General features: G+C 41.6%; 1 protein-coding gene across 2 annotated transcripts; it reads right to left on the bottom strand.

Moving 5' to 3' along the window:
• Window positions 1–6,387: 6,387 nt before the first annotated feature.
• Window positions 6,388–26,913, bottom strand: Prim1 (DNA primase small subunit). Of its 2 annotated transcripts, none has more exons than XM_076186707.1 (9): window positions 26,536–26,913; window positions 25,856–26,012; window positions 25,425–25,509; window positions 13,858–13,948; window positions 10,616–10,814; window positions 9,750–9,966; window positions 9,363–9,571; window positions 8,266–8,432; window positions 6,388–6,515 (listed from the first exon to the last, which is right to left on the bottom strand). In XM_076186707.1, exons 1-9 carry the CDS (start codon window positions 26,645–26,647, stop codon window positions 6,496–6,498), a joined length of 1,257 nt encoding a protein of 418 aa, XP_076042822.1. In that variant the 5' UTR covers window positions 26,648–26,913; the 3' UTR covers window positions 6,388–6,495. The 2 variants fall into 2 exon arrangements, with proteins under 2 accessions (XP_076042822.1, XP_076042823.1); XM_076186708.1 differs by having other exon boundaries at window positions 26,454–26,570.
• Window positions 26,914–27,091: the final 178 nt, after the last annotated feature.

Raw genomic sequence — 27,091 nt, 5'->3', positions numbered from 1 at the left:
CCCCCCCCTGGCGCCGCCACTGGGAGTATATAAGAAAAAAATATCAATGCATCCTTTAGGTCTTTTCCCACAACCTCGTCGTGCCTTCCTATTCAGTAGTTACTTTCTCAGTTGTCCCATTTAGATAACGTAAACACTGCAACCATGTTAGTGCTTTCTTTTAATTTGCAAATCTGATTCTTCTAGTCTCGTATTAGCAAGGTTGGGAATCAATTTGATCATTGCTTTTGCATTCGTTCGATATTGTTTATATCCTTCATTTTATGCAGATTTGTCCGGAGCGTTTATTGATTTTTGCGTCATTGCGCAAATAAATCCTCATGCGGACAAACTAATCTGTACACCTCGCTACATTATTAATTTTCTAGTGGAAAAGGCTATTTTGACGGGAACCAACACTAAACAATGCTGCTATATAGTGACTCACATTATGAAGATAGACTGCATATGAACGATGTCACTTAAGAATCGTTTTCCCAAACCACTCTTGGACTTTGAAAAATGTCAGCGATGGGTTTGAGTGTGTGGGAGGATTTTACCATAGAGAACGTGAAAATTTTCACATGTTCAGATGGCAAACACTTCGTAGGTGAACCTGGGCCTACTGATGACCAACCTCATCAAATTCCTACCCTCTCAAGCCCAAACCAGGTTAGTCCACCACGTACTGAAACAGTACAAAATTGTCCAATTCAAATATGGTTTATTCATTCATCGTCAACTACAGAGCCTCAGAGGTTTAAGCAGAGTCCACACTGTACCTCATTCAGATCTGCATGTAGCAGGTGGCAGTGTTGAAAGTGGAGCTGTATCCACAGGATGCAATGTCATTAATAATTTTTAAAGGTTTTATTTATCTATTTTTTCAAGGCTTGTGGTGGAGACTAGCACAATCACCTAAGTGAACCTAAAAACTCTTGAAAGTGTTAGGAGTGCTAAAAGCAGGAAAACCATAAAAAAAATTGTTGTTTGCAGGTGCCTAGTTTTTGGTAAGGACCTGTTTTTATTAAGGAAAATTAGGTAAATATAAAGTTGCTTGCCAGTTTCACAGACAATTATTATCTATAGAATTGGATAGCTCACATAATTCTATGTATTTTGAACCCTGTAAATAATTACTGCAAATTAATAGTAACACCAGTAGTGATTTTTAAAGTTACCCCCATCTGGGGTATTGGCTGTATGTTATTGTGGCAAAGTAGCATGCAGTTGATATTTTAGGGTCTGTATGGGGCGCCCCTACGGACCAGAGCCACACATCATTTTGTCTGTGGTAGAGGAAAACTCTGTACATAGAGAAATGACGACACTTTTATACTACGACTGTCCCCCAACCCCTTGTTACTGTCCTGTACCATTTCTCTGAATATTCATTTCCCTTTTTCGCCTACCCTGTGGTGGGGCAAAAGAATACTGCCACCAAGTATTTCCACTTGAGTCATAAAAGGCGACAAAAAAGGGACAGGGGATGGGATTAGGAGTCCTACTACCTGAAGCTCCAAAAGGGGACATTCCTAAAAAAAAAAAAAAAAAAAGTAAAGGCATAAGAGGGTCTGGGAGCTTTCCAACCAGTACCCTAAGGTTTGGGTCTTTTAATGTGCGTGGATGTGGTACAGATGAGAGTAAAAGGGAAGAGATAGGCAGTATGTTTGTGAGAGGAAAGATGGATGTACTGGCTTTGAGTGAAATTAAAATGAAAGGAAAGGGCAACTGTGAATTTGGGAGTGTAGCTGGGAGATACTCAGGAGTGAAGAGGGGACGACGGAGAGAAGGGGTGGCTATACTAGTAAGTGAAGAGATAAGTAAGCGGGTAGTGGAGAGGAAGGTGTCATCAAGGTTGATGTGGATGAAGGTGAAACTGGGAAAGGAGATGTGGGTTTTTGTAAGTGCGTATGGGCCTGGTAGTGAGAAGAGCGTAGAGGAAAAGGAGGCTTTTTGGGTAGATACGAGTGCATAGAGGGATTAGGGAGAAATGTCAATGTAGTTGTCTTGGGAGACCTAAATGCTAGGGTAGGAAATGAACCAATAGACGGAGTGATTGGAAAGTATGGAGTTCCAGGTAAAAATCGTAGTGGAGAATTGATGGTGGAGATGTGTCTAGAGAGTTGATGATAGCAAATACAGTGTTCAAGAAGAAAGTCAAGCATAAGTACACATGGGAGAGGGTGGTGGATGGAAGGGTGGCAGATAGAGTGTTAATGGACTATATAGTGGTGACCAAGAGTATGGTAGGAAAAGTTAAGGATGTACATGTTCTAAGGGGAGAGAGTGGGGGAATATCAGATAATTTCCTGGTGGAAAGTAAATTGAGAGTGGAGAATAGGTGGAGAAAGAGGAAAAGGGCAGAAGGTAGGGAGGTACTTAGAGTGAACTGCATGAGGAAAAAAAGGAAAATGAGTATAAGAAGAAGTTGAGAGAGGAGTGGGAGAGAGTAAAGGATAGAGTAGAACTAGGAGTGGAGGAGGAATGGGGATGGTTCAAGGAGGGAATCATGAGGTGGGCAAAGATGGTGTGTGGAACAAGGAGGATGGGAGGAAATAGAAGGAAGGGTAGTGAGTGGTGAGATGAGGAAGCAAAGAAGGGTGTAGAAGAGAAGAAGCAGGCATTCAAAGATTGGCTACAAATTAGGACGAGGGAATCGTATGAGAGGTACAAAGTAAAGAAAAATGAAGTTAAACATAAGATAAAGGAGGCAAAATGGAGAGCAGATGTGAAATGGGGAAAGAGTATGACAGAAAATTTTGAAAGTAATAAAAAGATGTTTTGAAAGGAAATTAAAAGAGGAAGAGGAGGCGAATCAAATAGAAGAAAAGGTAAAAGGTGTATATGGAGAGATGATAATGGAAGAGAAGGTAGTGAGAGGAAGGTGGGCAGAGTATTTTAGGGAGTTGCTAAATGTGAAGGAGGATAGGGAGGGAAAGGTAGTTGCAGTGGGAAGCGCTAAGAAAATGACTGTGATGAGGAAAATGGAGGTGAAATAGGGAAGGATGAAGTGGAAGCAGCTGTTAAGATGATGAGAGCAGGTAAGGCACCTGGGTTGAATGGATTCCATGCAGAATGTCTGAAAAAAGGAGGTACAGTTATGGTGGACTGGCTGGTGAGGTTATTTAATGTTTGTTTAAGAGAGGGTAGAGTGCCGGAGGACTGGAGGAGTGCCTGTATAGTTCTGCTTTACAAAGGAAAGGGGGACAAGTGTGTGTGTAGTAGTTACAGAGGGATCAGGTTGTTCAGTGTAGTTGGGAAGGCTTTGGGAGGGTCATGATTGAGAGGATTAGGAGAGGAACAGAGAGTAATTGGTGAGGAACAGTGTGGTTTTAGGACAGGTAGGGGATGTGTAGACCAGATTTTTTTGGTAAGACAGATATGTGAGAAAGCTATAGGAAAAGGTAAGGATGTTTTTTGGGCTTTTATGGATCTGAAAAAGGCTTACGACAGGGTAGATAGGAAAGCACTGTGGGAGGTACTGCAGATATATGGGATAGGAGGAAAGCTGTTAAGAGCAGTCAAGAGTTTTTATGATAGTAGAGCTTGCGTTAGGATTAGAAATGGAGAGAGTGAATGGTTTGAGGTAAAGGTGGGACTTCATCAGGTGTGTGTTATGTCACCCTGGCTGTTCAATCTTTACATGGATGGGGTGGTGCGAGAGGTGAATGCAAGGGTAGTGGGTCAGGGGTTGGAGATGATTGAAGAAAATGGAGAAAAGTGGGAGGTGAGCCAGTTGTTGTTTGCTGACGACACTGCGCTTGTAGCAGGATCAGAGGAGGGATTGAGGAAGTTAGTGACAGAGTTTGAGAAGGTGTGTGAAGCTGAAGATAAATGTGGGCAAAAGTAAGGTGATGAGATGCACAAGGGGAGAGAGTGACAGTAGGCTGGAAGTGAGCATTAAGGGTGAGAAACTGGAGGAAGTGGATAGTTTCAGATACTTGGGTGTGAATGTGACAAGAAAGGGAGGAGTGGGGATGGAGGTAGAATGTAGATTGAGATAAGCGAGTAAATGCCTTGTTGGACTAAAAAGTGTAATGAGAAATAGACATCTGGGAATGGATGCTAAGAGGATTTTATATGGAGTGATTGTGCCAGCAGCAATGTACGAGGCAGAAACATGGAACATGAGAGAGGAAGAGAGAAAGAGTTTGAATGTGTTTGAGATGAAATGTCTACGAAGTATGATAGGGGTTACTAGGCTAGATAGAGTGAGAAATGAGGAGGTGAGGAAAGGGAGCTGGGAGATAGGGTTGATGAAAGAGTATTAGGATGGTTTGGACACATGGAAAGAATGAGTGAAGAAAGATTAGTAAAAGAAGTGTGGAAGGCAGAGGTGGAAGGAGTGAATATGAGGGGGCGTCCTAGGATGAGATGGATGGATGGGTGAAAGGGGCTTTACAAAAGAGAGGAATGTCTGTAGAGGAAGGACAGGAGAGGACAGAAGATAGGGGTGAATGGAGAAGGGTAGTGTATAGATGATGCTGTGATGCATGAGGGGGAGTGGGTGGGGGATGAGGAAGTACTATGTATGAGAAAAAAATTGATGTAGCCTTAAGGGATTTCTCCCCGTCTTCTCCTTTCCTGCATGAGGGGACGGAGAGGGGGGGTCGCCGAATTTATGAAGCAGCCTTGCTGTGGATGTGCTGTGTCTTGTGACACTACTCCTGACCCAGGGCAGTGGACAGGATGCAGGGATGACCCGTCATCCAGGAGGTGCCAAGATAGGAGAGAGGGAGGAGGGGAGTGGAATATATGGGAAATGAAATGGGTGGGAGTGATTTCTGTCTTTTTCTTTTTGGCTACCCCCCATTAAGGGGGAAAAAGCTTTTGGTATATGTATGTATTTTTGATGGGGGTTGCCATGGAAAATAGCACAACCATACCTAACCTCATTTTTAATGTCATGGTTCAGAATAACGCTTTCTTTGTATCATCAAGGTTTGCACTAAGTTCCTACTTCTTGATGTTCCATAAGCAGGGATGCTGCTTCAATAACTATTAGGTGTGGCTTCCCATACAATCAGTGGTGACTAGCAGAAGTGGCCATGACGACGAGCATACCTTTCCACAAGTTTGGCCTCATTTCCTCTAGTTTTTAGTTCTTGACACTCCAACACTTCATTTGAATGCTGGAATAACTGTCAATACATTGAATGTTGATCTTGGCCCCAGGGACATCATCCTCTAACCCCTTGGAAATGGGTCACACGTTGACATTTACTCTTTTCATACACTAAATGCATTGAGATTTTCCTTATCTTGGTAGTGTGGTAACAACATCAACTTTGCAGTTTGCCATAGTAATCTTTGTAGTTATTATTTTTTCATATTTTATTCTTCTCATGATCTTATTACTGTAGCTCACCATTTATGTAGATCAAGAATATAGGTGATACATATATCAGTCTCTTTCCTCCTTACCAGGGAGTTAGCCAAAATCAAAAGGCATAAATTCCACTCCCATCCACCACCCCTCCCTCTCATTTTTGCTCCTCATGGATGACATGTCACTCCTGCATCTTGCCCATCACCCTTGGTCAGAAGCAATGCAGCAAGACACAGCACATCCACAACAAAGCCGTTCCATTTAGTTGGCGACCTCCCATCATGCAAAAACATTGAAAATGGGAAGAAATCCCTTTGGGTTGTGTCAAAATATCATAACCACTCCCTAATCCCCATCCCTTCCATGCAGCACAATATCATCCATATACAGCCATTCTCCACTCACCCCTATCTTATGCCTTCTCCCTTCCATCTTCAACAAACATTAAAGGTGACAGTACTGTTAAATTTCTCCCATATTGTTAAGGGTGGGGGTGGTAATAATCCTTCTGCAGTACCATCCAAAAAGAAAGCTACATCATTCAAATACAGGGTTGGACATTCTCTGTGAAACTGATCCTGCCATTCATTAGTCACAATTCTGGGCTATCTGTTTGCTTTGAAGTAAAATATGGTGTTCCCTATGCATTCTAACACCCATTTGTGTGCAATGAAAATATATATCAAAGGCTTCTTCCCCCTTACTAGGGAATTAGCCAGCCAAGGTACATCCATACCACTCCCATTGTTCTTATCATTTTAGCTCCTCATGGATGAGGGTAAGCTGTCTCCTGCCCTTTACCCAGTTTAGGTGAAAGACAGGAAGACACAACACATTCACAGCAGGGCCAGCCACTTCATTTACATGGCGACCCTCCTTTGTCACCTTGTGTGAAAATAGGGGAGCCAAAGAGACCTGTAAGGTGGCATCAGTTATCTTCTGTTCACAACCATTCTTCAATAAACGAATAAAAATAATATATATATATATATATATATATATATATATATAAAACACAAGACAAAACCCCATTTTTGTCCCTCTTATACTTCACAACACACATTACAAAGACTTGTTCTCATCAAATTCAATGAAACATGGGGTTAAATATATACACCAATTCTTTAAGGGATATATCTTTATCTAAATAATTTTATAATATATATTCATTCTTTTCACAATAACTAGAAGTCCAGTTTGGCATCTGCAATGATATAAAATCTATGTTAATTGTGGTAAAAGGGGAACAGTTGTTTATTGTCAACATTCCTTATGTAAATAGACAAAGGAAATATATTTACAATTTATAAAGGTCTTAGTTCTGCTCTAGACAGTGTCAGCCCCTTGCAGACTGTACCACCAGATGGTGGTGAGGAAGGGCAAAAAGAAGACTATTTTCTCTATATTCATCTGGCAGGACCACCATTTGCAAGCACCAATCATGGGTTCCTTCCTGTGCATGTTCCCAAATATCCATAATTTTCCAAATTCCCCCATCTAACCCAAACATCAACAATGCATGCCCCTCTCTTAGATACCACCACTACCTTGCATTAGTTTTCAATTTTCCCCAATAAACATTACCAAACTCAACATCCCTTGCAAGTCCTCATTTATACTAGCAAAACAGTAAAACAGTTTTCTGCATACACTACGCTATTTGTCATCCACTTCAGCCTATTTTTCTCTAGCTTCACCCTGATACCTATAATTCTTGCATTCAGATCTCACCCCACACTTTACAAATTAAATAACATTACTGATTATACATGACATAGTATTGTGTCTTGTTGCATTGCTTCTGACCCAGGGCAGTAGGCTGGAGACAGGGATGACCCTTCATCCACAGTGAGCTAAGATGAGAGGGAAGAAAGGGTGGTGGATGGAAGTGGAATGGGTGGGAGTGCCTTTTGACTTCAATACTTCTCTTATAAGGGGGAAAAACCCCATGATATATAGATAGAAAGTATTGTATAAAGCATCAACAGTAACTTAGTCTACTTGTGTTAGTCTGACAATCACCTAACAATTTCATTAAGCCAAAGAAAACTTCTCTGTGATTAATATAAAAAAAAAATCATTCTACATTTATTTAAATTCACAAATCTAAGAATTCAGTTTTTTAGACTACCTATCCACATACAAAGGGGTTTTCCCCCCTTACATGGGAGGTAGCAAGGTCAAAAGGCAAGTACCCATTCCCATCCACCACCCTTTCCTTCCTCTCATCTTAGCTCCTCATGGATGACAGGTCATCCCTACATCCTGCCCACTGCCCTGGGTCAGAAGCAATGCAGCAAGATACAGCACATCCACAGCAAGGCTGATTCATTTAATCAGTATCCCCACCCTCTCCATTCCCTCAAGCAGGAAAAAGAGAAGACGAGGAGAAATCACTTCAGGCTGCATCAAAATATTATTCATACATAACCACCCCCTTGCATCTCAGTATCATCTATATATAGCCATTCTCCACTCACCCCTATTTCCTGCCTTCTCCCTCCCTTGTTCAACAGACATTCCTTTCTTGCTCAAAACCCCTTCACCCCATCCATCAATCTCGTCCTCAGTCATCCCCTCAAGTTCACTATCTCCACCTCTTTAATATAAATTTTTCTTCCTCCATTCTTTCCATGTATTCAAAGCATCCCAATACTTTCACCAGCCCTATTTGCCATCTTTTCCACCCCTGCTCTCCTCCTTACCTCCTCATTTCTCACTCAGTCCAACTTTGTAACCCCTACCATAATTCTCAGACATTTCATCTTGAACACACTTAAAACTTTTCCTGTCTCTCATAAATTCCAGGTCTCTGCTCCATACAGTGCCATCAGTATGATCACCCCTTCATATAGTCTCCTCTTTGCATCCATTCCTAAATGCCCATTTCTAAAAGACTAAGTACCAAATACTACTGGTCAACATAGATACAACTTATTCCTGTGTCAACTTACCATTTTCCTCTCTTCTACGCATATTATTCTCCTTGGATAAACCAGCAAGGAATTTTTCAAAGATGGCTACTGGTTCCTTCAAGGAGGTCTTTTTGTACTCAGCAATGTTGACTTTTCCTTCATTAGCCTTGTTAGCATTGTACTCGTTAATTTCTTCAGCTAACTGGCTGATGGGTGACAGGATAAAGAATGAAAATAATGTGTGAGGAAATTTAACATATCAAACCCCTCATATTACATTACTCCACCCATACATGGTATTTCTTCCTCAAACAACTTACAGGTCGATCCAGTGGCTGTTGCCAGTTACCTGAGAGCAATGGGTCTCCTTAAAGAGAGAACCAGATCAATGGAATGATTTACTGATTGACAGTTCTTACCATTCAATCATGCTTACACATCTCATCACTTACAAAGGGAACAATGACAGGTACCTGTATGCAATGGTCCTGTAAGATGGACAGGGAATGCTGCCCATTTTCAAAACCCATCAACCCCTTCACCTCCATCTAGAGGTGCAGTCCTAACCTGGCCTCCAGGCTGGGCCCAAGCTCTTTTTCTATCAACTTCAACTGTATTTCTTACATTGGTCCACACATGGAGAGTTGACAATCAGCAACTGCTCTCCTGTCAGGAACAGTCCTACAATGACATAACACAGGCAACAGCCCAAAATTTCTTCCCAGAGAAATCTGAGGACTGTTGCCAGCCATTGTGGGGCTGTGGTTTTATCACTTAGTGAAAGTTGAGGCAACAATTGATTGACTATCACTTAAAATTTTCACTGCCATTCCTTCCCTTCTTGACCTCCTCCCCACTCCCTAACCTTTCCCTTTCAGTTTAGCTTCATATAGTGCTAACATATTTTTACTTCTTTTTCACAAATGTAGTACCAATCTCTTTTTGCTCCCATTTGTTTCACATCTTCACACATTTAAAGTTGGGACCTTCTTCCCACACCCTCTACTGTCCTGATTATTGAGAAAAAAAATTGCACTTTGTCACCTATAACATGCATGAGACATTGGCAGTATTCTCATCCCCACACCTGGAGCAAAAAATTAATGATAATTTACATCTAAATCCTTATTAGTTACCTAATAGTTGGTACTTTGGCTGGGTCAAATTCATCAGCTTTATCTGGGTCAAAACAAACACAGACTCTCCCTGTCTTTGGGTGGATACAAAAAGGGGACTTTAGAAGATGGTTTAGACCTTTAGAAACATTGATGTCCAGACGTGGGTACAAATGTTGGAGAACTATTTCAGATATCAAATGTGGACGCATTCCCTTCTTGTAATCCATCTGTTATGAAAAAAAATAATAATAATGAATAAATAAATAAACAAACAAACAAAAAAATTGCATCAACAAGTTCACAACTCCAAGCAAGTCTCACAGACTATACAAGTCCACACAAAATGTCAAATATTTACAATAAATTTCAAAGTGACACATCACTATATGAATGGTTACTTCTTACCTGTCCTTTGGCAACCAATTGATCAATTTCTTTTTCAATTATCACCCAACGTTCCAAAGAATTTGAACACTGGGGCATAAGCTTCTCCAGTGACTCCCTGAAGCTCTGGTCTGGAATAAGTGCCAAAAACTTGGTCCATCTCTCCTTGTTTCCTAACATGTCTTGATCATCAATACAAACCTCTTTAAAATATTCCTGACAAATGACATCAGCACGCCTGAAAGGAACAATAATAATGATTATAAGAATAATAACAATACATACATATACCAAAGTCAAGACATAATTCCACTCTTGCCCATTTCATCCCCACCCACTCCACTCCTATTCCCTCTTTTCTTGGCTCCTCCTGGAGGACGGGTCATCATTGCATCTTGCCCATTGCCCTGGGTCAGACACAATGCAGAAAGACATAGCACATCCACAGCAAGGCCACTTCATTTAATTGGTGACCCCCTCCCCCCCTCTCCATATCCTCATGCAGAAGAAAAGGAGAAGACCAGGAGAAATCCCTTCGGGCTGCGTCAAAATATCATTTACACATAACCACTCCCTAACCCCCACCATCCCCCACCCACTCCCTTCCATGCATCACAGCATTCCACTCACCCCTATCTTCTGTCTTTTCCCTTCCTCACAGACATCCCCCTTCTGATCACGAAGATAATAACAATAATAATCATAATTGTCCTGAAATTCAATGAGTGAAACCTTGCACACCAGCTGGCAAAAGCCTCAAAACCTCCCACAGATCTTTCTGGGAAGGACTTTGGACTGTTGCTTGTATTGTATCAGTGTGGGACTGTTTCTATGTCACCAACTGAAAGTGGTAGGAAGAGGAGAGCAATTGAAGAAGAAATGCTTACCCGACAGCAGGATGGAGCTTATTAGAAGTAATGTTGACCTTCTTGGATTGATTATCACCTCCTCGAATGATCTGCAGGTACTCTGCCAAAGCTGATCGAGAGGTCTGAGAAAGAGCCCTGGCATCTGCATCACATACCCAACAATGCACACCACGTCGGCCTGAATACACCCACAGCAGGTGCTGGTACCCAAAGTCCTCTGAAAAAGATTTGCAATTCTAATGCATTTTAAATGCTACTGCTGTCATATAGCAGAAAAAAATAAAAAGGGAGGATCAGGATGGTTGGGTGGAAATGAGAATAGGAGAAATGGGAAAAAATTCAGAATGCAATGGAATTTATCAGCTCTGAAGAAGCAGTTACTGGCTAAGACTATGCGGTAGTTGTTGGAGTGACTGCAGTGGTTATTTCCTTCATGGAGGTGAGGAGTTAACCATCACTGTTGTTGGGTCAAATTGGTTCAGGGTGTGTATGTTTGGGATTTCATCACCCTGTTGATGGGGAGGTACTACAATGGTATGGAGTGCAGCTGGGGTGATTTGTTGGGTCTGGAAGGACAGTTGCTCCCTAACATCCTTCCTTTGTATTGTATTATTGTTGTGGTCACAGACTGGGTGACTGTGGAAGAGACAGCTCATCAGCCTAATAAAGATGAGGTAGGTTATTTTTTGGTCACCTTTTCTAGCCCCTTTCCCATGTGAAGTGAAAAGTGGGGACCCTAAAATGGGCTGCTCAGACATGCTGACAATTGTTAAGCTGTACTAATACCCTGGTCCCAGTAACAGGCAACCAATGAACCTGTACTGCTTCTAAGTGGCTGCCACTAGTTACACTTCCACAGATAACTATCTCCTGCCTTTATCATCATACATCATCACTGGCAGGACTTTTGTTAGTAAAAGGAAGAATTAAGTTATTGTTAGATAGTTGGAAGTTATGACAATGACCGACTATACTCTTAGTCAGTCTATCACCACCTATTTAGCATAAAATTCCCGGGTGGGAGCTGATTCCAGGAGGTTGCCATGTTAAGGTGGTGAGAGCCTGGCAGCCTGTAAATGACCCCATTCACAATGAAGACCTAAATTGCATATATGAGACAAAATATAAGGCTCTCATTGATTAAGTGACATTACAGGTAAACTTTATGGCAACTAAAATCATTGTATGAGGGGGTGACTGTGCCAACAGCATTGTACAGAACAGAGACTTGGAATTTAAGAGAGGCAGAGAGGAAAAGTTTGAGATGAAATGTCTGAGAAGTATGGTAGGGGTTACTAGGTTGGATAGATTGAGAAACAAGGAGGTGAGGAGAAAAGCAGGAGTGGAAAAGGAGGTGGTAGATAGGGCTGATGAAAGATATTGGGATGGTTTGGACACGGAAAGAACGAGGGATGAAAAATTAGTTAAAAAAAAATAAATAAATAAAAAGTATGAAAGGCAGAGGTGGGGGAGTGAACTTGAAGGGATGACAGAGGATGAGATGGATGCATAGGGTGAAAGTGGCATTGAGCAAGAGGGAAATGTCTGTTGAGCAAGAAAGGGAGAAGGCAGGAGATAGGGATGAGTGGAAAGTGACTGTGTATACAAGGGGATACCTAAAGTAAACAATAGTTTTATGTGGGACAAACCAGTAATAGTTCAGGCTTCCGATGCTAGATACTGTATGAGACAGCTGTTTGGTATCAGTCTGCTCACTGGGGTCATCATGGGAAGACATATGGCCTGTGGTTCACCTTTGTTTTGAAGTTTTTTGTGCCTTTTCATCTATGCAATAAATGAAAGGAAGGAGCAGTGTGCTGCCGTGAAATTCTGTTTTTTGCTGGAGAAAACAGCAGCTGAAACAGTTATCATGCTTCAAACAGCTTACAAAGATGCATCCATGAGCAAAACACAAGTTTTTGGTTTGCATGCATTAGGAATGGTCACTTGTCACTGGAAGACCAATCTCATTCAGGGTGACCAACAACCTCCCAAATGGATGAAAACGCACAAAAATTCATGAACAGATCTTAGAGGACCATTACCAAACAAATTGATGAACTTGTTGATTTGACTGGTGTCCTGGAACTCCTGCCAATAAATTTTGACTGAGGAATTGGGGGTGAAATGAGTTGCAGGGAAATTGGTGCCTCGCTTGCTCACAGATTATCAATAGTAGTCACGAATGTGTGCCAAGAACTGAAGAGTTGAAAGTTGATCTAGACCTTTTTTCAAAGGTCATCAATGGTGATGAAAGCTGGTGCTATGGCTACAACCCAGAAATGAAGCAGCAATCAAGTCAATGGAAGCATCCAACATCACAACAACCCAAAAAAGCAAGTCAAGTGAAGTCCAATGTCAAGACGATATTGATTTGTTTCTTCAATGCATGAGAAATTGTCCACAAAGAATTTATTCCTCCTGGTCAAACTGTTACCCAGACTTTTACCTGGAAGTTCTGAAATGTTTATGAGACGCAGTGAGATGGAAACGCCCCAACCTGTGGCAAAGTGGAGAGTGGTGGTTTCACCATGACAATGCGCTAGCGCACACTACCAAAAATGGCATGACCCCACTTACCCACCCTTCCTACTCACCCTGTCTTACTCCCTGTGATCCTCTCCTTCCCCAAATGAAGAAAGTCCTCAAAGGAAAATGTTTTGCATACGTGGAAGAAGTTAAGAAGAAAATGACAGAGGCGTTACATGGTATATATTTGCAAGAGTTCCAGAACTGTTTTGTAGAGTGAAAAACACGCCTGGACCAGTGCATTGCTTCACATGGAGAATAATTTGAAGGTGATAAAAGTGCAGACATATAAAAATATCTGAATACAATTATATGACAGAATTCAGTTTTTTTTTGGGGGGTATCCCTTCGTAGATGATACTGTTATGCAAGGAAGGGAGAGGCTGAGTATAAGGGGGTATGGGGTGCTTGTGCATGAATATTTTGACATAGCCTGAAAGGTTTTCTCCACATCTCTTTTTCTGCATGAGGAGACAGAGCAGGGGGTTGCCAATTAAACAAAGCAGCCTTGCTGTGGATGTGCTGTGGTTTGTTGCATTGCTTCTGACCCAGGGCAGTGGGCAGGATACAGGAATGACCTGTCATCCATGAGAAGCTAAAATGAGAGGGGGAAAGGGTGGTGGGTGGGAGTAAGTACGTGGACTTGGCTACCTCCCTCATAAGGGGGAAAAACTTTTGGTATATATAGACAGAAAAGTATGAACACCTCTAAAACAGTTATATCCACTCACCTCGCAATGCAGCATCCAATATCTTCACAGCTATAGTCATAAATTTCCAACAATTCCCACAGATGTCAGCACCAGAACAACAAGTCCTAACCTAGGGAAATGAAAATATAAAAAACTAGGCACCACAGCTCATATTTAACTACACATTTTCTCTAAATCTATATACTTAAATCTATTTAGACAAATAAAAAATATCAATTTCAATCTCTCTTCTGGCATTGTGACTTTTAACCCTCTTGCAGCAGACACTTCATTCAGTTTCATTTGAACACAATTGGCCAGTGCCAGCTAGAATAAATACAGGAATTAACAGGGCAGTGGACAAGATGCAGGGATGACTGGTCATCCAGGAGGTGCCAAGACAAGAGGGAGGGAAGAGGGTGGAGGGGAGTGGAGTATGTAGGAGATGGAATGGGTGGGAGTGGTTTTATGCCTTGTCTTTTGGCTACCTCCTGTGTAAGGAGGAAAAAAGCCTTTGGTACATGTATGTATGTAACTAAAGAATATCTATACTCACTGGTCTCCCACTGCACAGTTCCACAGGCCCTTACCCACACACCATAGAACCATCCCTGTGATGCAATCACAGAGCAACACTACTGGATATGACCATTGACTATACATTAACTCAATGGGTCAAGAAAAATACCAGATGTAGAAACAATGAAGAACCGTCGAGACTAGACCTAATATTCACATCTGAGCCTGAAATTGTGGAGGTGGAGGTAGAATGTAGATTTAGAGAAGCAAGTAAATGCCTTGGTGGATTAAAAAGTGTAATGAGGAATAGACATTTGGGAATGGATGCTAAGGGAAGATTGTATGAAGGAGTGACTGTGCTGACAACACTGTATGGGGCAGAAACATGGACCATAAGAGAGGAAGAGAGGAATTTGAATGTGAGATGAGGTGTCTGAGAAGTATGATAGGTGTTACTAGGCTGGATAGAGTGAGAAATGAGGTGAGGAGAACAGGGATGGAAAGGGAGTTGGGAGATGGGGTGGATGAAAGAGTACTGGGATGGTTTGGACAAATGGAAAGAATGAGTGAAGAAAGACTAGTAAAAGAGGTGTAGAAGGATGATGTGGAAGGAGTGAACATGAGGGGGCGACCTAGGATGAGAGGGATGGATGGGGTAAAAGGGGCTTTGGGGAAGAGGGGAATGTCTGTTGAGGAAGGATGGGAGAGGACAGAAGACAGGGGTGAATGGAGAATGGTTGTATATGGATGATGTTGTGATCCATGAGGTGGAATGGGGGGTGAGGGAGTGTGAGAAAAATTTGACGCAGCCTGAAGGGATTTCTCCCTGTCTTCTCCTTTTTTGCATGAGGGGAGAGGGGGTGTTGCCGATTTAATGAAGTGGCCTTGCTGTGGATGTGCTGTGTCTTGCGACACTACACCTGAGCCAGGGCAGTGGACAAGATGCAGGGATGATCTGTCATCCAGGTGCCAAGATAAGAGGGTGGAGGGGAGTGGAGTGTGATAGGGATGGAATGGGTGGGAGTGGTTTTTATGCCTTTGTTTTTTGGCCACCTCCCTTGTAAGGGGTAAGAAAGCCTTATGTATATGTATGTATTTACAATTGAAAGCTCACAATTTTGGAATGAAGGACAGTGAGGAAGATCCCCTGAAATGAATGAAATAACAGTGACACAAAGAAATAAGGGAAAAAAAAAAAAAAAAAGTCAGAATGTCACACAGGCCCGATGGAATTGCAAACTGAATATTGAGAGAATGTATAGATGAACTAACAGACAAAATACACAAGATAAGTGATTTCTCACTCAAAGAAGGAAAGGTATCACAAAATTGGAAAAATGTATATATAAATATTGTACATACATATACCAAGGCTTTTTCCCCCTTACAAGGGAGGTAGCCAAAAAAGAAAAAGGCATAAAATCATTCCCACCCATTCCATCCCTAAATACACTCCACTCCCCTCCACCCTCCCTCCCATCTTAGCACCTCCTGGATGACAGGTCATCCCTGCACCTTGTCCACTGCCCTGGGTCAGAGGCAGTGTCGCAAGGCACAGCACATCCACAGCAAGGTCGCTTCATTAAATCGGTGACCCCTCCTCTCTGCACCCCCCATGCAGAAAAGAAGACGGGGAGAAATCCCATCGGGCTGCGTCAAATTTTGCTCACACATACTACCTCATCCCCCATCCCCCCACCCATTCCATCTCATGCATCACAACCTCATCAATATACAACCATTCTCCATTCACCACTGTCTTCTGTCCTCTCCTGTCCTTCCTCAACAGACATTCCCCTCTTCCCCAAAGCCCCCTTCACCCCATCCATCCATCTCATCCTAGGATGTCCCCTCATGTTCACTCCCCCCACATCTGCCTTCCATACCTATTTCACTAGTCTTTCTTCACTCATTCTCTCCATGTGTCCAAACCATCCCAATTCCTAATACTCTTTCATCAACCCTATCTTCCAACTCCCTTTCCAACCCAGTTCTCCTCACCTCCTCATTTCTCACTCTATCTAGCCTAGTAACCCCATCATACTTCTGAGACACCTTATCTACACATTCAAACTCCTTCTCTCTTCCTCTCTGATGTTCCATGTTTCTGCCCCATACAGTGCTGTTGGCACAATCACTCCTTCATATAGTCTCCTCTTAGCATCCATTCCCAAATGTCTATTCCTCATTACACTTTTTAATCCACCAAGGCATTTACTTGCTTCTCTCAATCTACATTCTACCTCCACCTCCACACCACCTTTTCCTGCCACATTTGCACCCAAGTATCTAAAACTATCCACTTCCTCCAGTCACTCTCCCTTAAAGGTCAGATATCAACAGATATACCATTCACTAAAAATCACCGTAAAAGTACTTTTTAAAAGCATACAAATAAAGTTTTTACCTATTACAGAAGAATTTATTCAGAAAATTCACTTTTAATTGTGCCTCGCATACCACTTTTCCTTAGTCTAGATATTCAGAATAACAATATTGTTTGTTTGGCAACTGTGACGTCACGAACGCGGAATTCCCCGAACCTTTCCCGAAGCGCACGGGCGGAATGTTTCGAATAGCAGACGACACAATGAAATGAAGACAAAACTGTTTTTTGCCAAATTTGATAACTATAATTCCACCACCTACATCTTATCAAATTTGGCAAAAAATAGTTTAGTCTTCATTTCATTGCGTCGTCTGCTATTCGAAACATTACCCCCGTGCGCTTCGTGAAAGGTTCGGGGAATTCCGCGTTCGTAACGTTACAGTTGCCAAACAAACAATATTGTTATTCTGAATGTCTAGACTTCGGAAAAGTGGTATGCGAGGCGCAATTAAAAGTGAATTTTCTGAATAAATTCTTCTGTAATAGGTAAAAACTTTATTTGTATGCTTTTAAAAAGTACTTTTTCGAGCAATACGATAATTTTTAGCGAATGGTATATCTGTTGATATCTGACCTTTAATGCTCACTTCCAGTCTGCTGCCACTGTCACCCCTTGTACATCTCATCACCTTACTTTTACCCACATTTTTCTTCAGCTTTCTTTTTTCACACACTCTCCCAAACTCTGTCACCAACTTCCTCAGTTCCTCCTCCGATCCTGCCACAAGCGCAGTGTCGTCCACAAACAACAGCTGGCTCACCTCCCACTTTTCTCCATTTTCTTAAACCATCTCCAATCCCTGACCCACTACCCTTGCATTTACCTCTTGCACCACCCCATCCATGTACAAGTTGAATAGCCAGGGCGACATAATGCATCCCTGACGAAGTCCCACCTTTACCTTGAACCACTCGTTCTCTCCATTTCTAATCTTGACACATGCTCTACTACTCTCATAAAACCTCTTGACAGCTCGTAGAAGCTTTCCTCCTATCCCATATATCCGCAAAACCTCCCACAGTGCCTTCCTGTCTACCCTGTTGTAAGCCTTTTCCAGATCCATAAAAACCCAAAAAACATCCTTCCCCTTTCCTATAGCTTTCTCACATATCTGCCTTACCACAAAAACCTGATCTACACAACCTCTACCTGTCCTAAATCCACACTGTTCCTCACCAATTACTCCCTCTGTTCCTCTACTAATCCTCTCAATCAGGATCCTCCCATAAGCCTTCCCAACTACACTTAACAAGCTAATCCCTCTGAAACTACTACACTCACACTTGTCCCCTTTTCCCTTGTAAAGTGGAACTATACAGGCACTCCTCCAGTCCTCCGGCACTCTACCCTCTCTCCAACAAACATTAAATAACCTCACCAGCCAGTCCACCATCACTGTATCTCCTTTTTTTTTTTTTTTTTTAGACATTCTGCAAGGCATCCATCCAGACCAGGTGCCTTTCCTGCTTTCATCATCTTAACAAGTGCCTTCACTTCATCCTTCCTTATTTCTCCATTTTCCTCACTCATCATGGTCATTTTCCTAGCATTTCCCACTGCAACTATCTTTCCTTCCCTATCCTCCTTCACATTTAACAACTCCCTAAAATATTCTGCCCATCTTCCCCTTACTGCCTTCTCTTCCATTATCATCTCTCCATCTGCACCTTTTACCTTTTCTTCTCTACTTGATTCACCTCCTCTTCCTCTCTTAATTTCTTTCCAAAACATCTTTTTATTACTTTCAAAATTTTCTATCATACTCTTACCCCATTTCACATCTGCTCTCCTCTTTGCCTCCTTTACCTTGTGCTTTACTTCGCTTTTCTTTTCTTTGTACCTCTCATATGACTCCCTCGTCCTATTTTGTAACCAATTTGTGAAAGCTCGCTTCTTCTCTTCTACAACCTTCTTTGTTTCCTCATCCTACCATTCACTACCCTTTCTTCTATTTCCTCCTGTCCTTCTTGTTCCACACACCATCTTTGCACACTTTGTGACTCCCTCCTTGAACCATCTCCATTCCTCCTCCACACCTAGCTCTACTCTATCCTTCACTCCCTCCCACTCCTCTCTCAGCTTCTTCTTGTACTCCTTCTCCTTTAAAGAGTTCACTCTAAGCACCTCCCTACCTTTTGTCCTTTTCCTCTTTCTCCATCTATCCTCCACTCTCAACTTACTTTCCACCAAAAAATCTGATATTCCCCCACTCTCTCCCCTTAGCACATGTACATCCTTAACTCTTCCTATTATACTCCTACCTACCACTACATAGTCCATTAACGCTCTATCTACCACCCTTCCTTCCACCACCCTCTCCCATGTGTATTTAGGCTTGACTTTCTTTAAAAACACTGTATTTGCTATCATCAACTCTCTAGACACATCACCATCATCTCTCCACTACAATTCTTTCCTGGAACTCCATATTTCCCAACCACTCTGTCAATTGGTTCATTTCCTATCCTAGCATTAAGGTCTCCCAGTAATATTACATTGACATTTCTCCCTAATCCTTCTATGCACTCATTTAAATCTATCCAAAAAGCCTCCCTTTCTTCTACACTCTTCTCACTACCAGGCCCATATGCACTTACAAAAACCCACATCTCCTTTCCCAGTTTCACCTTCATCCACATTATCCTTGAGGAAACCTCCTTCCACTCCACTACACATTTACCTATCTCTTCACTTACTAGTATAGCCACCCCTTCTGTCCCTCTCTTCATTCCTGATAACCTCCCACTTACACTTCCAAACTTACACTTGCCCTTCCCTCTCAACTTAGTTTCACTTAAAGCCATTACATCCATCTTTCTTCTCACAAACATACTACCTATCTCTTTCCTTTTACTCTCATCTGTACCACATCCATGCACATTAAAAGACCCAAACCTTAGGGTGGTGGTTGGAAAACTCCTAGACCCTCTTATGCCTTATATATATTGTACATACATACATACATATACCAAGGCTTTTTCCCCCTTACAAGGGAGGTAGCCAAAAAGGGAAAGGCATAAAAACACTCCCACCCATTTCATCCCTAAATACACTCCACACCCCTCCCACCCTCCCTCTCATCTGAGCACCTCCTGGATGACGGGTCATCCCTGCACCCTGCCCACCGCCCTGGGTCAGAAGCAGTGTCGCAAGACACAGTACATCCACAGCAAGGCCGCTTCATTTAATCGGCGACCCCCCCCTCACCGTCCCCCTCTGCATATAAGGCGAGGACGGGGAGAAATCCCTTCGGGCTGCGTCAAAATTTACTCACACATACTACCCCGGCCCCCACCCCCCCCCCGCCTATTCCTCCTCATGCAGTCACAACATCATCCATATACAACCATTCTCCACTTACCTCTGTCTTCCGTCCTCTCCCTTCCTTCCTCAACAGACATTCCCCTCTTCCCCAAAGCCCCCTTCAACCCATCCATCCACCTCATCCTAGGACGTCCCCTCATGTTCACTCCCTCCACATCTGCCTTCCATACCTCTTTTACTAGTCTTTCTTCACTCATTCTTTCCATGTGTCCAAACCATCCTAATATTCTTTCATCAACCCTATCTCCCAGCTCCTTTTTCACCCCTGTTCTCCTCCTCACCTCCTCATTTCTTACTCTATCCAGCCTAGTAACCCCCACCATACTTCTCAGACACCTCATCTCAAACACATTCAAACTCCTTCTCTCTTCTTCTCTTATATTCCACGTTTCTGCCCCATACAGTGCTGTTGGCACAATCACTCCTTCATACAGTCTCCTCTTCGCATCCATTCCCAAATGTCTATTCCTCATTACACTCTTTAACCCCTTCCATACGGTGCCGCACACGTAGGCGTCATGGGGAGCGAGTGTATTCGCGAGGCTGCCAAATCGGCGTCTTGATTATATTTATTGTAGTCGCCCCTCCATAATGACATTCTTTCTAATTCTTTTGTAATCGCATTTTCTATGGTTATCAAAATTCACGGGTGAAGAGAGAACGATCGATATAAGCGGTGACTATATTTTATGATGCGAGTATTATTACGACACGTCGTACGGCTGGCATTGGCTGCTGCCACCGAGATCTAAGTCCATGACGCCTACGTGTGCGGCACCGTATGGAAGGGGTTAAACCACCAAGGCATTTACTCGCTTCTCTCAATCTACATTCTACCTCCACCTTCACTCCACCTTTTCCTGCTACACTTGCACCCAAGTATCTAAAACTATCCACTTCCTCCAGTCGCTCTCCCTTAATGTTCACTTCCAGTCTACTGCCACTTTCACCCCTTGTACATCTCATCACCTTACTTTTATCCACATTTATCTTTAGCTTTCTTCTATCACATTTATCTTTAGCTTTCTTCTATCACATACTCTCCCAAACTCTGCCACCAGCTTCCTCAATCCCTCCTCTGACCCTGCCACAAGCGCAGTGTCGTCCGCAAACAACAGCTGGCTCACCTCCCACTTTTCTCCATTTTCTTTAACCATCTCCAATCCCTGACCCACTACCCTAGCATTCACCTCTCGCACCACCCCATCCATGTATAAGTTAAACAGCCAGGGCGACATAACGCATCCTTGACGAAGTCCCACCTTTACTTCAAACCACTCACTCTCTCCATTTCTAATCCTGACACATGCTCTACTACTCTCATAAAAACTCTTGACAGCTCCCAAAAGCTTTCCTCCTATCCCATAAATCTGCATAACCTCCCACAGTGCCTTTCTGTCTACCCTATCATAAGCATTTTCCAGATCCATAAAAGCCCAAAAAACATCCTTCCCCTTTCCTATAGCTTTCTCACATATCTGTCTTACCACAAAGATCTGATCTACACAACCTCTACCTGTCCTAAATCCACACTGTTCCTCACCAATTACTCCTTCTGTTCCTCTCCTAATCCTCTCAATTAAGATCCTCCCATAAGCCTTCCCTACTACACTTAACAGGCTAATCCCTCTGAAACTACTACATTCACACTTGTCCCCTTTTCCCTTGTAAAGAGGAACTATACAGGCACTTCTCCAGTCCTCCGGTACTCTACCCTCTCTCCAGCAAACATATAGACCATATAAAGGAGACAAAGAAAATCCAACAAACTATAGACCTGTATCCCTTACAAGCACAGAGGCAAAAATATGCAAATAAGTTATTAAGAATAAATTAATTAAACACTTGGAAAACAACAAAATACTAAATCCTAAACAATTCAGTTTTAGAAGTGAAAGATCATGTACCACAAACTTAATATGCTTTTACTCAAGATTAATAGAAATAATACAAGAGACAGATGGGCAGCTTGTGCTTTCTTGGACTTACAAAAGGCTTTTAACAAAGCACATACATAGTATATGTATGTACCACACAAAAAGCTACTATGAAAAATTGAAATAATAGGTGGAACACAAGGAAAGGTATTGGAATGGATGAAAGATTTCCTGAATGGAAGAAAAATGAGGGTGGTACTTAGAGACAAGAACTCAAATTGGGAAGATATGATAAGTGGAGTCCCACAAGGCTCTGTATTGGCTCTGATAATGTTTGCTATTTATATAAATGATATGGATGAAGGTGTGGAATGTTATATGAACTTCTTTGCAGATGATGCAAAACTACTAAAGAGAGTAAGTACAGAGGAAGACTGCAAATCTTTTCAAGAAGGCCTAGACAAAGTCTGGAAATGGAGTCAGTAGTGCAAAGTGAAGTTCAACATTAACAAATGTAGCATAATGGAATTTGGAAAAAAGCTAAAATACAATATATCAATATAAAATTGGTACAAAGGAAGTAAAAATAGTAAACTCAAAAAGGGACCTAGAGGTAACTATCCTAAATGACATGTCACCAGACAAACACATCAACAAATTAGTTGGAGAAACTTTCAACTTAAGATCAATGAAGGTACCCTTTGACTACATGGATCAAGAAATGGTAAAGAAAATACTAGTTACACTGATAAGACCAAAATTAGAATACGCTGCGACACTATGGACACCTAGTTCTAAAAAACATAAACTAGAAAGAATTCAAAGAGCAACGACAAAGATGGCGCCAACACTCCAATTTGACATACGAACAAAGATTAGATCAATTAAATCTACCAACCCTGGAACAAAGAAGAGAAAGAGGTGATTTGCTAACCATCTACAGAATTATGAAAGGGATGGAAATTCTTGATAGAGATGACTTACTAAAGTGGGACAGAAGAAAAACAAGAGGACACGAGAAGAAACTTAAGAAGGACAGTTACAGAAGAGATCTGAAAAAGAATAGCTTCCCACACAGAGTGATAGATATCTGGAACAAATTGAATGAGGAAACAGTGAGTGCTAAAACTATACATGACTTTAAGAACAAACTGGATGCAGAAAGATACAAGAGCAGGTCACTACGAGCATAGCTCTTCCTGTAAAATATAACTAGGTAAATACAAGTGTGCACACCCACATACACAAATACCAATTTGCTCTAACACTTGTCCTTTCTTCTTAGCTTGATAAGATATTCTAAAGAGCAAAGTTGAATGGACTATTGGTGCCCAATCCACACTATGTATCAAGTACATAGACTTTATGCACCATCAACATACAACCCATGGCCACATACTGTTGAAAGATGTTCCTGGACATGAATTATAATACCTCTAATCTCTGTTGACAGCTACATGGAGCTACCTGGTTCAAGTACCTTTCTAGGCAAAATAATCAGCTAGCTGTTGTGTTGTATCCACCCAATATACTTCTCATGTTGTTCCAACATGTAATAAAGCAGCATCAATGCACAATCCCATTCTACACTCCTACAGGAGTAAAGGGTCTCCATCAGATTTTTGTCAATGAAACAATTGATCTTGAAATTTCCACTTCCAGAGACCTCATGCATGTTGTAATATACCAGTCACAGCTAATGCAACCAAAACCAATGTGTTAGCAGATACAGTATATTTGACAACACACCTGAACTTTCTAGTCTGCCAGAACATATAGTATCTCACCTCACTAGCACCTCATTGGATAATCACAAAACCTCCCTGAGACCCACTGCCTACAAGACTGGCAAACACCAGCTCTCAACTTTCAGAACATTTTCCTTTAACAAGTTGGTCAACAGAAACTGGAAGATCCTACTGGAATTATTATATATATATTTTTTTTTTACTCATACTGATGAAAAATCATTAGTCTTCTCTTGGACTGTGCATTCTTCTTCTCATCACTATGGATATGATCCCCAACTATAATACTTTGCTCAAGAACACATACTATATTACACATACACCCAAATGTAGATACTGCCATTTTTCACCAGAATTTGTTTTCTATCTTTTTCTATTACATTAACTTAAGGGAGAGGGACTGGAGGAAGTGGATAGTTTTAGATACTTGGGTGCAAATGTGGCAGGAAAAGGTGGAGTGGAGGTGGAGGTAGAATGTAGATTGAGAGAAATGAGTAAATGCCTTGGTGGATTAAAAAGTGTAATGAGGAATAGACATTTGGGAATGGATGCAAAGAGGAGACTGTATGGAGGAGTGATTGTGCCAACAGCACTGTATGGGGCAGAAACATGGAACATAAGAGAGGAAGAGAGAAGGAGTTTGAGATGAGGTGTTTGAGAAGTATGATGGTGGTTACTAGGCTAGATAGAGTGAGAAATGAGGAGGTGAGGAGGAGAACTGGGTTGGAAAGGGAGTTGGGAGATAGGGTATTGGGATGGTTTGGACACATGGAAAGAATGAATGAAGAAAGACTAGTAAAAAAGGTATGGAAGGCAGATGTGCGGGGAGTGAACATGAGGAGATGTCCTAGGATGAGATGGATGGATGGGGTGAAGGGGGCTTTGGGGAAGAGGGGAATGTCTGTTGAGGAGGGACAGGAGAGGACAGAAGATGGGTGAATGGAGAATGGTTGTATATGGATGATGTTGTGATGCATGAGGTGGAATGGGTGGGGGGATGGGGGTGAGGTTGTATGTGTGAGCAAAATTTGACGCAGCCCGAAGGGATTTCTCCTCGTTTTCTCTTTTTATGCATGGGGGGACGGAGAGGGGGGGGGTCGCCGATTGAATGAAGCGACCTTGCTGTGGATGTGCTGTGCCTTACGACACTGCCTCTGATCCAGGGCAGTGGACAAGGTGCAGGGATGACCTGTCATCCAGGAGGTGCTAAGATGGGAGGGAGGGTGGAGGGGAGTGGAGTGTATTTAGGGATGGAATGGGTGGGAATGATTTATGCCTTTTTCTTTTTGGCTACCTCCCTTGTAAGGGGGAGAAAAGCTTTGGTATATGTATGTACTACAATGATATCCTTGAATTTCACCAATTGGAAACCCACAGCCCCAGTGTGGTTGGCAGTAATCCTTGGGCGTTTCCACAGATTTCTCCAGGAAGAAATGGATTTGCTTTCTGCATTTTATTATTTATTACTGTACAAGGGATAATGATGGGTACCTGCAAAATGGACATCAAAATCATCTCCCTGCCACCCATCTTCAAAACCTCTCAGCACACTCACCTCCATATTGTGGTATAGCTTTGAGGGGGCTGACATTCTGTCTCCAAACCAGACACAAGATATCTATCAACTTTGAACATTTACTCCATATTTTCATGTGGTTTTAAAGATGGCCAGTAGGAGAATGATCCTCTCTGATATTAGTCTCATGGTCCTTAACAATATAATATAGGAAACTACATTTTTAACCTACCTCATCATAATCAGTCATGTCAATATCAAAAACAAGTTCTTTTTCCTTTGGGGTAAACACTGATACAGTGCGGTGGTCCTTTGGTCTGTCAAAAAAAGAAAAGTCAATTCCAAAACTAATACAGGTAATATGATCTAAAAATCAATTAAGCAGATGAATGTACTTAACTTTTATGTATGGACAGGAGTGGGTGCATACCTTTGACTTGGCTACCTCCCTTCTAGGGGGGAAGATGCCCTTGGTATATAGATAGAGAGCATGTACATGTCATGTGCGAATATACCTAGTGTCTGTATGAATTTTCAGTTTTATATTATTTACAATATACTGTAGTATCTCCCACAAAAAGGTAACACCAATCTAAATTACTTTCAGTAATATGAATGAGATGACTGAAACAAGATATCAAGATATCAGAAAAAAAATATTACCGGAAAGAAAATACTGCCCCAATATCAATTTTGTGGGGGTTATATTTCTGAATTTCAGCTTCCATTTCATCTTGGTCCTTGAAGGACTGATAACGCAGGTAAATGTCATCAGCTAAGGTGAAGGAGAATTCCCGATGGGTGAAGTATGTTTTAGTAACTGCAAAAACAAAAAAACATGACCTATCAGACAAGTATAGGTTGAATTTTATTAACTCAATACATCAAGCATCCCAGCATTAGTTCCACCCAGAAACCCCCACATCCCTTCCAGTGCTAAACAAAGCAAACTAAAACTAAATTACTGACAATCTGATTTATCATTTGCTGCATTGCTTCTGACCTAGGCAATGGGCAGAGGTGGCCGTTCATCCGCAAGGAACTAAAATATTTATAAAAGGGAAACAAATGGGTGGAGAATGGATGCATGCCTTGGGTGACTGCCTCCTTAATAATAATATACTGGAATTGATTATTGTTGGTACTTTGTTTTGTTGCATTTAACACAGGAGGGATGGGGAAGCATTCATAGATGGACTGTTATATACAGAAGTACACTAATGAACTGAGCAAATACTAGAAGTTATTTTTCATTCCTTACCATTGCCATAGTTGAGCCACTTGTAATATACAAAAGTACACTAATGAACTGAGCAAATACTAAGTTATTTTTCATTCCTTACCGTTGCCATAGCTGAGCCACTTGTAATATTGAGAGTATGGGAAAAGCCTCTTGTAGTATATCGGCAGTAAATCTGGTAACATTTCAGGATTATAAGTGGTTGCGGATGGCATCTTGTTTATTTTAGTGAACAACTAGGAATGATCTTAGTTAATTTGTTGAGACCCTGCCTATTTATTAAATTTACACTTGTATGAATGATTTAGCTTCAACTGACGGCAGATCATGAGCTTTGGAATAGTATTGAATTGTTGAGTCCTTGTATATTTATACTTCTGTTTATATACTCTTCAACTGACAGCAGATTATCAATTTGGGTTTATATGTCTTTTCTTTTTTGATACACCTTACAGCGGGCACTGTTTACACTGCCTTTGCACGAAACTCAATTCCTAAATTGGCGGGAAGAAAATTTCATTCCGTTCCATTACTGGAACCTTTGTTTTGACGGAATAGGCACTTCCAATTCCTTTTCTTTTCTGTGGTTGTTTTACTTTATTTCATTTTATACATATATTCACATTCCTTATATTTTTTCTCGTTAATTCATTTTTTTT

This window comes from Oratosquilla oratoria, chromosome 6 (assembly GCF_046742065.1).
Source record: "Oratosquilla oratoria isolate Oo_2021 chromosome 6, ASM4674206v1, whole genome shotgun sequence".
Lineage (NCBI taxonomy): Eukaryota > Metazoa > Arthropoda > Malacostraca > Stomatopoda > Squillidae > Oratosquilla > Oratosquilla oratoria.
Note: the sequence above shows the minus strand (reverse complement) of the source record. Positions and strands in the feature narration are given on the sequence as shown.